The sequence below is a fragment of the Amblyomma mixtum genome, chromosome 6 (genome assembly GCF_055824585.1).
Source record: "Amblyomma mixtum isolate Tamu chromosome 6, ASM5582458v1, whole genome shotgun sequence".
Lineage (NCBI taxonomy): Eukaryota > Metazoa > Arthropoda > Arachnida > Ixodida > Ixodidae > Amblyomma > Amblyomma mixtum.
In genome coordinates this window covers 96,125,054-96,136,734 of record NC_143017.1, presented here as the reverse complement: position 1 = coordinate 96,136,734, position 11,681 = coordinate 96,125,054, and the positions used below count along the sequence as shown (strand labels likewise).

The window sequence follows — 11,681 nt, the reverse complement described above, 5'->3', positions numbered from 1 at the left end:
TGAGTTGAGTTGTTCGAGAATGATGACACAGCGCATTGGGTGTCTTCTGTGTGCCTTTATTCTCGTCCGTTGTCCGCCAGCGCTGTGTTTGAAAAGAGGTAGGGAGGCCATCTTAGTCACGTGACCTTACGCCGTCATCACAATCTACCCACCGGATTGTGAGCAAATTGCGCACCGTGGCAGGCGACCGTTAAATTACAGATTGGTCGCTAGAGTTTGCTGGGAAAAGCAACCTCGTTCGCACAAGTCCCACTGCTTTCAGCACCTGGGTGCAGCGCGTAACTACTGCACCACTGCGCCAGGATTAGTATGAGAACTCCCGGAGATCTATGAACGTGGAGTAAAGAATGACCAATTAAGCATATATGGGAAGTAACCCACTACCTATCGCTAGGGTGAGGCTTAAATGTTGCCTCTAATTTTTTATTTTTTTTTACACTAATTCCCAGCTCTCAATGTAAGCTCCCTTCACAGGAAGAAGTAAAAACTGAAAACAGGCGAAATTTAATGGCGGTTTGTTAACAAGTGGCTCAGAGGAGGATAATTTACTAAAAAGTGGAGTAAATTTTTGTGAGTTTTGTTTTAGGTTCAATTGTTCGCGTAAAAATAAGTTAGGAAGCTATTTCGCCCAGACAAAACATTAAGGTCCCGCTTCCTCATATTTTTAGGTATCAGTGTCTACTGTGTTTTGTGTATTTACCACCTGCCACAGAATCTAAGTGCCTGTGGCGTGCTTACATTTTGTACTGAAGTTAGCGATCTTTAACACCGGCCACGGTGGTCTCAAAGCGGCAGCTCGGTACGCGAAAAATAGAAATTCGCAATGCCACGAGATCTTCCAGGTAATTAAAGTCTACCCAGTTGTCGCAGTAATATAGAGTCATTAAGTATGACCTACTTCGCCATCCAGGAATATATCTGGCACGAAAAGATCTATCGATAAATTCAGGCCGCTGTCGCCGTCTTAGTGGACATTAAAGCGGCACTGATGCCAAATACAAGCCTGCCTGTATCAGTGGAGCACCGCGTTTCAATGGTAAATAGACCACTCTATGCGAAAGCGCAGACTCTGCACGCTTGAGGAGAAAAAAAGAAAAAAAACTCAATACAGGTGCCGCAATTACCAGCCGATTTCGGAAGTAAAAAGCGTGTGTCGGCACTCATTAGGTTACGGATCTTTGAGGCTACGCTACACGGCCATTCACTTGAAAATGGTGCCAGCTATACCATTCTTTCGGCCATGGAAGACCCGAGTTTGAATCGATTGGAGGGAAGGTATCTAAAATTCAGTTTTTCGCCAAAATTCCATATTTTGCTGAAGAAACAACATAAATTTAGCCAGAAAGAGGCAGATAATCAATCCTTCATTCAGGACAATAGCAGGATGGAGGTGTCTCCAGTGTCCCTGCAACAATGAAGCTTTATGCACTTTTATGATTGCGTAAATGTAAGCGAGTGGGGTAAGTAATAAATTTAACGTATGTTGGGCGAACAAACTGTGGCGCTTTTATTGTAAATTCAAAAACTTTTTTTTTCCGGCCGGTGTTGTGCAACGCCAAAAACAATATTTTCCCAAAAAACCCCTGCACAAAGTTTGCACCGCTTACAGAAACATGCAATCAATTCTACAATGCTGCAATACGTTTTCGAGGCTGTTTATGTTTGGCGTGGAAGCGAGACAACGTCTCCCGAACATTCATCACGCTGCAATGAGGAAACGCCGGCCGATACGTGAGTGAATGAAGCATGCCCTTGAGCAAGGAAAGGAAAAAGATGTACAGGAAAATAAAAATGATTGCGAAATTCCAGCCGCGACCTTCGCTAATCGTGCCGCTTCTTGCAATTTTCCTGCTTTTATTCTCTCGCGGCAGCAGGCTCACCATATTGCCGCGTTGGGTAGGTGCCAGGTTTACGCGTACCTGAACACGCCCCCTGAGAACGCAGCCTGCGGAGTTCTGTCGTGCATTCGCCCTGCCAAGCGAATAACAGGTGACACCTGGGGTATCCCATGGGTAAGGACCCTATTTCACGTGGGGGGCATAAAAATAGGCTCAAATGAAGCGTTAAAAACGAATTTTTCACACAGACATGCCGAGGCAATTCGCAGAGGAAAGTGATGGTTCGCCCCACAGCTAAGCTTGGTAGTAAGAGACGATAGTCATAATTTTGCGCATCGTTGCTATTGTACAGCTTCAATCCGTTTTGCGGCCTAGGTGCTACTTAGCCCACGCAGCCCTATCGATAACAAGGCAATGTGGATGCCTGTGTAAAAGATCATACGACAAGCAATATTTGTCAAAGAAGTGTTCCAATACAAAAACGAAAAGAAAGTGACGCCTCTTGCGACAGGGCCGAACAGAATAAGCAAATAATTAAATAAAAACAATGTTTATTTCAGCACCGTGTTATTGGTGGGATAGGGGAGGCAGGTACACGCAAAATGCCAAAAAGATTATTTACGGGGAATGCGCCCCAATGAGAAAGTAAGAAGGTTTCTTTTTAAAAATTCTGCAGTATAAACGCCATTTACCACTTGCGAAGTACGAATTTCTAATAAATGCATAAAAGTATTGTGCAGGCGCCATTAACGCGCAGAACAAAATCTAGAAACGGTGAAGCTATCCGTACATACTTATCTAGTTGATATTCACGCATTACAGGGATTATGTATTCTGTTAACCATTCGAAAAACCATAAATCGAAGAATCTGGCAACAACAGTACGGGAACGTGGTATATACCGTCTTTGCCAAAGGAGTTAAGCAACAGGGTTTGTTTCTTATGCGTGTAGTGGAGCACTCATGGAAACCCTTAAACACCTAATCTGGGTGAGGTAAGGAGACCCGCTGTCCTCACCTTTGAAGGCGTTTTGTTCTTTAGGCATGCTGTAAGGGCTCCACTATGCGGTTTATAAGTAAACACTCGTCGCTTGGTTACTTGTGACAGAGTCGGTATAAATCGTCATCGACTCGTGTAGGGTAATTGCATGTCACCTCATTAAAAAAAAAATAAACCTTTGCCTCCCATCCGTTGCGTCACGCCGGCTCATATCTCGTTTGTCTTTAACACGCATTCCACTCCGCACCTTAGCAATGAATAGTTAATTATTTCCTCACTCAATAGTTTTATGGAATTCCTTGCCTGAAAATATAGTAACATGCACAGATAGAACTATATTCCGCGATAAACTGAAAAGACATATTAGCTAACACGTTATTCGACCAGAACGAACTGCGCCCCCTGCCTTATTTCCACTTTGTACGCGTACGTTTTCTTATTGATTGTTTGCTGTTATTTCTGTATCCTGCTGTAATTTTCACTTTTTGTCTTGCTCCTTCGCGTTGTATTTTGTTTTCTTCTTTCTTTTATTTCAAACTTCTTAAATAAATGTTAAACATGTTAACCTGCCTCCTGTTATGTCATTCCTTCGGGCGGCAAAAGAGAAAATAAATGAAATAAGAAAAAAACTGGTTCATGTTATTCCTGTTGGGTGACTAACCATGAATTAGTAAGGTGTTGCTGAGGTAATATACAGGTGTAATAATTAATGAGTTAACACACGATGAAGACGCATCCTATGAAGCTCTGGAATTGATTCAAAAATCTTCTTTAGAGCTGCTTCAACTTTCAAGAGTTCTATTTAATGTGTTGTTGGTGACGAGGTGACATTACATCAGAGTGGAATAAAACAACGAATAATAGATAAATACCTTCAGCCTGTACGTCGAAAAGAACCACACATCGAATAAAATTCCTACTACATTGGAAAGTTTAGCTATGAGATTATTGGATCAATTAGTCCTCATTTTACTGAAAAAAAAAGCTGAAGTCGAGAGAAGAGAAAGTTGTGATGAGCTGGACTGGCTTTTGGGCGCTATGTAAAAAAAGGCGCAATAGCAGCGGCGTCAAAATAGAAAGATCAAGAAAGAAGGTAGTTATAGATAGAAAGAAAGAGCCCATGAACAAGCAAAAACACTTGGCGATAATAAAAAAAATGACTTTTACCCATTAACGCTATCATTGATTGGTTACACGAATTACAAAATAGACATTAGCTAAATATGATCATTTCAGAGCTTGGTTTCTTGAAATGTCGCATAAACTAGAAAGTAGACATGAACTGTGATTATTCCAGGGCATGTTCTCTTAAAATATAAGACCGAGATTCTTTACTGAAATAATTTATAGCTGCCGCGGTGGCTGTGGTTATGGTGCTCGGCTGCTGACCCGAAAGACGCGGGTTCGATCCCGGCCGCGGAGGTTGAATTTGGATGGAGGCGAAATTCTAGAGGCCCGTGTACTGTGCGATGTCAGTGCACGTTAAAGAACCCCAGGAGGTCGAAATTTTCGGAGCCCTTCACTACGGCGTCTCCCATAGCCTGAGTCGCTTTGGGACGTTAAACTCCATAAACCAACCAAACCTGAAGTAATTTATAATGAAATAAAACAGCGCAAGGGACGAGACGAAACTCGAAGGAGCAAAACACAGACACGGGCGCTGACTAACAACTGAAATTTTATTTCGATGCAGGACACATATGTAAGGTACAAAGAGGGGGGTGTGTGAAATAATTTATATTACATTGGAGTGAAGTGGTAGAACAGGACTAAAGTCAGGGTTTTAGTTTTTACAGCGCAATACAACATCGTTGCTTTTTCGGGATCGTTAAGGGTCCCATTCAGCCGAAAACCCGTCTTCATCATCGTTTTCGACAGTGTGAGTGAAAAATCCCCAGAGAAGTAGTTTAGGTATGGTCACCTGAGTTATTACCTTGTGACGTCATCCCAACCTACCCACCAGATTGTGAGAAAAACTACCCTCTGAGGCAGGTGGCAGCTTAATTAATGGTTGACCGCGAGAGGTTGCTCAGGATGAGCAACATGGGTCTCACAAACCCCACGGTGGCTCCGTTTGAAACAGCCATTTGCCGGGGTAGTGGCTCATCACTGAACCCCCGCATCACTGCGCCAGAAGTGGTATGAGGACTCCTAACGGTCTGCGAATATATGTAGAGTATGACCAATTGCGCACATAGGGGCGCAAACTCATTACCACTATCGCGTCATACCCTTAGATGAAGCTTAATTGTCCCTCCAGTTGTTTCGACGAGGAGTATTTGTTCCAAGCGAGTTGCTGATGAAGCATTTTGTTGGCCTTTGTTACAGCCCAGCCACTGTTGATGCAGTAAAAGAAATGCTCGTGAAATCCGGTTAGGTATTACAGGTCGCATTTTAATTTTTGTTCACTACGTCATTTATGTACAGGATGAACAGCAAGGGTCCTAGTTTACTCCCTTGAAGGACGCCTGCGCACATGAGTGATTGTTTTGTTGTAAAGCCTTTCTTCTAACAGCAACTCTCCCATTGCAATTCCCTTGTGCGCCACTCTCGCAGCCCTATAGTACATCATTGCCTATGCTTCACTCGCATGCCAGCGCGACTCTTCGCGATTTAGAGCGAGAGCAGAGAAGGACAATCGCCATTTGCATGGCAAAAAAGAATCTATATATGCAAAGGAGCCCGTATACTTTTTTAACAGCGTTCAAGAACATTTTCTCTATTGTAAAGCTCTCACTGCTTTAGCTCTTAGTGAAGGAACGAACGAATGAACTAACTTACTTTGGCCACCACGAAAAAGTTGGTATTGACCATGTCTGCTTTCTTTGGTGGTTCTTCACTTACCAAAAGTTGCACAATGTTTTCAACGTACGTGACATCTAGAGCACGCTAACAACAAGGGCCAGAACTCGACATTTTTATTTTTTGTGCATTCACGAATGCAAAGAACTGATGTTGTGACCACATCCGTGTCAAGAAGGCTTGAGGTTAAACATATTTGCGATATCACAGACTGTGTTTTGACTTGCCGTGCCATGAGAGGTTGCTTTTAAAGTACGGAAACCATTAAAAGGGGCACGACGCTACGTGCCTTCTTCGTTGGCTGATCAGGACTTCTTATGGTATCCGTATATGTTGTTTTCCCTGAATTCGCTGTCTTCTTCTCGCAAACGCTCCCAAATTCCATCGAAGTCAATGGAAGGAGCCGTGCCGCCATATTCCGAGGGCAAATGATTCTCGGGCACTTCGATGTGTAGCTTTTCAAAGCAATCACCATGGAGCTGGAACTGAAAGAGGGGGAGCGAAATCAGAAAAATAAATTACACTAGACAAACAATCGGAACTTGGAAAGAAAAAGCTAACATAAATGAAAAAAGATCACAAACGCTTCTGCAGATATATCTTTGAATAAGAATGAACAAAACGCCCATATTCATTGTGCCTCGTTTTTGCGGCAGCATGTTCGCACCTGAAACTGCAAGTGGGTGCGCACAGTAGCGCTAAGCAGGAGGTATTTGTACGTGAAACGATAAAAAATAAGAAATTCCAGGCATGCTGGCCGTACGTTTTCTTCAAGGTGTTTTCCGAGGTAGTATATTCGGCATATTTACATATCTATTTTGAGTGTCCAGAGTTTTAAGAATTCGCTTGTACTGGCTTATCCGGAAATATTAGCGCATACAACATCATGCTTTGCGGCGAATGCTGTTAGATCAACTCAACTTACCCTTGAAAGTTCATCCTTGCTGAGAAATGGTTTCAGCAATGAAAAAAACATGTTGAACGCCTTTGGTTGCTTCACAACATGAACTTTGGTGATCCGGAGCGGGAGGACATCCTGCACATTGGAATACCGCGGTTTGGCCATCAAATATAATCACTTGCCATATCTCAAATGTCATGTCAACGTATGTAACCTTGATTGTTTGTTATACCACACTTGAAGCTTAAGAAGAACTGGGATAGGACCGTCAACGCTTCTAATAAGTGGTCTCCAAAAAATGAATAGAAGAGACTGTAGAGTACGGAATTTGTTCAAGCTGGCTATCATATGCGGGCTAGGCGTCTTATGCTATCGTTCAAGCAGTTATCAACAGCGGAGCATTGCTCAAGTTTCAAATTATGTGCCCCTTAAGCTATATCATGAACTCTTCCAACAAAAATTGTTGCGCACGATGTAGTTGCAAGAAATTGAATATATAAGAGGCTAACAGAAATGCCATATATATAATTTGTACTGTCTGCAGATTAGCAGACACGCACGGCATTTACCTGCAAAAACCGGATGGCCTGTTTAACGAGGCTTATTTCGCAAGCCAAGATCTTTGAAGCCGACCAGCCCCCGAAGTCGAGAAGGAGGCAGATTCCAACAGCTTGTGAAGCGGGGTCGCGGGTCAGTTGCTCCAGCCAAATGTTGACGGCTCGCTGAAACCGAAACTGGGGAAGAGAGGCAGGGTCCCAAGCTCCTACGTGGAGTAAAAGCAGAGAAAATGTTGTTTGGAATGAAACCAGAATATCGGGAAATATATTCAGTGATGCCTTGCAGCATGGCCAGCAGAGATTGCGAAATACATGAACACCTCTTTCGTAATTGTGGAGTTAATAATAATAACCACCTTGTCGTTCGCATTTATGGCAAGTACGATAAATGCCACTTAAAATGCCTGGAAGAAACAAAGGCAAGAAACGTTTAGGCTTTAGTAACTACATTCCTTGTCCATTTCTGATTTGGTTGGGTACTGTATTCTCAATATTTTTCCATTTGCTTGGTGGTATTGTTAAATAAAATAATCACAAATATAGATAACATAGAAGATGCGCGCACCTTTGGGCACCAATCGGGAAGCAAATATCACTGTAAGAGCGTTCTGATCGTTTTGAGTAGAGAGAACCACCTCGTTGGCTCAGTGGCTTTGGCATTCGGCTGCTGATACCAGTACTGCGCATTTGAATTCCAGCCACAGCGGCAGCATTTCGACAGAGGTGAAACGCAAAACACCCGTGTGCTATCCGATATCATCGCATGTCTGAGAAACGGCGGGGGGACAAGATTAAGCTGCAGACCTCCACTGTTGTTTCACTCATTGCCAACCTGCTAATTCTGGACGTTAAACACCGCATGTCCTTATCTACTTGTGCGTTTGCCCTGCTAGATATCATGTCGCCATATTTTGTATGCATTTTGCTCGCGTTCTTGCGATGCTGCTATACCTGTTGATAATTTTCCTTTTTTATGCTTAGCTGTGTGTGCAATGCAGCTGCAAATTTGAAGAATTAAATGTGTTCTTCTTCCCCCTCATTGTAATGCCTTGACGAAGGCACTGTGAGTTAAACCACACCATACCATACTATACTATATTGTATCATACTATACGATATCGCACCACACCATCCAATACTATACCGTATCACAACATACCATCTTGAAACTGTATGGGAACTTTTCGTACTCTGGAACCTCCATGCGCAAACTATACCGTGCAGAGATTAGAATAAATTTAAAATCTGTAGAAGTTTTTTTCGTTCAATAGTACTATCCTCAGTAGACATCATATATGAACTTGTTATTTTTTTTTTTCAAAGCAAGCGCCGTTAACAAACAGTATTAAGTGCTACACTTGTTGTTTCATTTTTCCTTTTTGATTGTACTAAATTCGCGATACTCACCTAGCTTGATCAAGAATATGGGTCGTCCATGAGCATCCTTGTTGGGAAGAGCGACGGTCAGATATCGTCCACCTGTGTTCATTTCATCCGACGGAATCAAGTCTTTGAACACCTTGTGGCAGGAGCTTTTCACCTTGTAGTATTTTTGGATCCTTGAGTGCGCTGATTCCGGGTTCAAGTTTGTGCACCTCAGAAATCGAAGTAAAAAATCCGAGTCACTCCTCGCGCTGAGCTCTGAGTCGCCTGCTGCAGTAAAAGAAGAAAAAGATCGGACATTCGCACCCGCAACATCAACTCTCCAATTAAAAAGCAAAAACGTTTAAAGCAATGATGTTTGAGTTTCCTTCTGGGGGGAGGGGAGGGCGGAAGGGGGGGAGGGAGTAGATGGGGAGGGGGGGGGGGAGGTTGGGCTAGGGCTTTTTTAGTATTGACTTTTTAGAATCATTTCGTTTAGGAAATTCTAACAGGTGTCACCTTTAAGGTTCCTTTCTCATAAAAGATGACATCGCCATCCTTCGATACAAGGAGAAAGAGCAATGGATAAAAGATTTCGGCAAGAAAGAAACTCACTCTTTTTACTTGAAACGGCAAGGAAATGTGTGGTGTGTGAAAAGTAAGATTGGCTCCTCAGTTCCAAGAAAAGGCTTTCATGCACGGAACACGCTGGATATTTAAGTTTGGCATGTCTAATACCAAATTTCCGACTGAATTTTTATAGTGCTCGAGCATGTACTCAGCAAATTGCACCCAAAGTATTAATGTATTTGTCAGGTGCTCCCGGAGCCATTATTTCCTGTAATTAGTTTAATGCTTGAGTAAACAATGTGCTTGAAAATCGCCCTCTTTCTTAAACTTCCATGTTCTTGAGAAGATGGGTTGAAGTACATAAATGATGTTAGTAAGCTTTTCTTGCTTCCTTTCTAATTTGCGATATAAAAGGCTATTTATGAGGTGCTACTCCCGCAGAAGGCGCAAACAAGATCATGATTAAAGGTTTTATGCTTGACGCTGCTTTTATAATTGTAGGCGAGTTCGTAAGAGAACTTCTGCCATTCCCCCCAAGCTTGTCGGTTGCTTCGTTGAAATGGTTAACCGAGTAGAAAATAAAACGAAAAGTTTCAGGAAACAGAGTAGTAGTTCCGCATTTTTGTTTTAACATATTGTCATTTGATCTGTTCTGAGTTTTAAATCTAAACGCTTCGCGAAAAATGCTTTTCTCTTGCTATGTTTGTACTCATTCCGCTTACCTTTCAGAGAAAGCCGCAGTTTTGCCAGGGCGGTCCTCACTTCATCGCAATCCTTTGTGTACGGCTGGGGAGTAATCCGCTCCATGGCTTGCAGGCAGACTCTAAAGCGGTGATGCTGGGTTGTAATTCGAGGCTCTTCCTTCGTGCGAGCTAAGCACTCGCTTGTGTGTTGTTTTCGAGAGCTGCAGACACGCGGATCACGACCAGCGTCTGCTCTATCTAATGGGCTGTTTTGTGCCTACGAATGCTGGCGCGCTAGCTCGTCCGCCGTTTATATAAGAGGGGTGTGTAACGTACAACCGCTACCTGGAACAGGTTTTGCTCCTGGCGCTTGCGAGGAAAAAGAGAAGGTCACTGCATTGACGTCAGCTCGTCATCGGTCGTCCGTCCTTCTCTGATAATGAAAGCAAAAATCACTCTGGGGCGAAAATCGCTTGGGTGTTTTTGACAAGTGTAATTGTGTTCCTCCGCCAGAGGATCGGTGAAAGAGCATAAGATGCAACTGCACAGGAGGCGGTTTGAGTAGATGAGAAAGCTGCAAAATGTTTTGTTTCCTAACTTTTTTTCAGCTACGTAGACAAATGGTGGAAGATAAAAGAAATCTATTTTTAATTTTGCTGCATTGAACTACTTCGAAATTTATCCTCAATTCTAACAGTGAGAATTTCTGCATAGTTAATATTCTTATAAACAGCCCATCTTTTCAATCTGGCAACTCCATTTAAAAAGTCCAAAAGCCAGCGGTGGCGGTAGACGTAGCTCGTGCCTTTAATCTTGTTTTGATTTGTCCACTCTCTTGACGGTTCTTGTTGGTTGCTGTGTATTCTAGTGGCTGGCCTTATAGCATTATGTTTGTTACGGCATTGCAGACGTAAGAGCTGTCCAGCAGCACGTCATGCGCTCAATTTCTCGCAGCTTTGAAAACTCGTTCGACGCTCCTTCATTCACTAACCGCGCTGGAATTCGACGAGTACACGATGGCTGCAGCGTGAAAATATCTTGTTTTTCTTTTTCCATTTACTTATTTATTCAAATACCCTCATGCCCTGCGGGCATTACTGAGGTGAGCGGAACAAGGCGTACAATAACACAGATGGCAACAAATTTAAGTAAGTTCATGGATGACAACACTACGTACCTACACTGAGTATTACACTTTTCAGCAATTGTGCACCTGCGTGGGAAACTATAAAAAAAAAGAAACAAAATCCAAGAAACGAAACAAAAATCCCCAAGACAGAGCATTCATGTAGCACCTCGAACCGAAGGGCACAAAAGCCATGAACAAGAAAAGCAGACACGTAACTTTTCTTTAAAATTCTTCGTTTTCTTTATTTTCCCCTAATTTTCTTTGGTTTTTCTTCTTAGTTTTAACTTGTTTAGTTATTTAGTTATAACAGCAGTATTAATGCTGCGAGTAAGTTATATCTGAACCAGAGATGGCAGATTTCTAAGCCACTGAACCCGGCACGTGCGCTCAGTGCGTGGCCCCTATTGCCCGAAGGCCAACAGGCTCTGTGAGCTCACGCCCAGCATTGCCCGGACCACAGACATTTGGTGGCATTGGAAGCGTCAAGGCACTTTTTCCTTGTGAATACAGCTCTGCCGCTGCAGCTCTGACCACGCAGTATAGATCATGGCGATTCACAGTTTCGTTGCTGTACCCAACTTTCCTAATTGCCTCTCGGTTCCCAAGAAACTTTTATAGAAAACGTCGCTTGCAACTGAAAAAAAATGCGTGTACGCAGAGATAACAGAAATTATTATACATTCAGTGCCACGAAATACATGAATGCCACGATTTAGACTGAGTCGAAAACCAGAATTGACTCGCGCCAATACAAAATCTAGTGTAGTGTGATTAAACACATCCCTACATCAGGAACAATTTCTTACCTTGATAACAATAAGTTCCCATCGAATTGGGGAA

At 42.8% G+C, this 11,681-nt stretch overlaps 1 protein-coding gene across 1 annotated transcript; it reads right to left on the bottom strand.

Moving 5' to 3' along the window:
- Positions 1-5,738: 5,738 nt before the first annotated feature.
- On the bottom strand, positions 5,739-10,010 carry LOC149339771 (alpha-tocopherol transfer protein-like). The gene is made up of 5 exons (XM_089548433.1): positions 9,752-10,010; positions 8,505-8,750; positions 7,110-7,303; positions 6,565-6,675; positions 5,739-6,124 (listed from the first exon to the last, which is right to left on the bottom strand). Exons 1-5 carry the CDS (start codon positions 9,834-9,836, stop codon positions 5,945-5,947), a joined length of 816 nt encoding a protein of 271 aa, XP_089404559.1. The 5' UTR covers positions 9,837-10,010; the 3' UTR covers positions 5,739-5,944.
- Between the last annotated feature and the right edge of the window lie 1,671 nt (positions 10,011-11,681).

Excerpts from the sequence above, each read along its gene's own strand:
- LOC149339771 (XM_089548433.1), bottom strand. The coding sequence starts at position 9,836 with ATGGAGCGGATTACTCCCCAGCCGTACACAAAGGATTGCGATGAAGTG. Across the intron at positions 6,676-7,109 it reads AGGCCATCCGGTTTTTGCAG|GATGTCCTCCCGCTCCGGAT; the intron begins GTAAATGCCGTG and ends TCCAATGTGCAG. Across the intron at positions 6,125-6,564 it reads GCAAGGATGAACTTTCAAGG|TTCCAGCTCCATGGTGATTG; the intron begins GTAAGTTGAGTT and ends CCCCTCTTTCAG.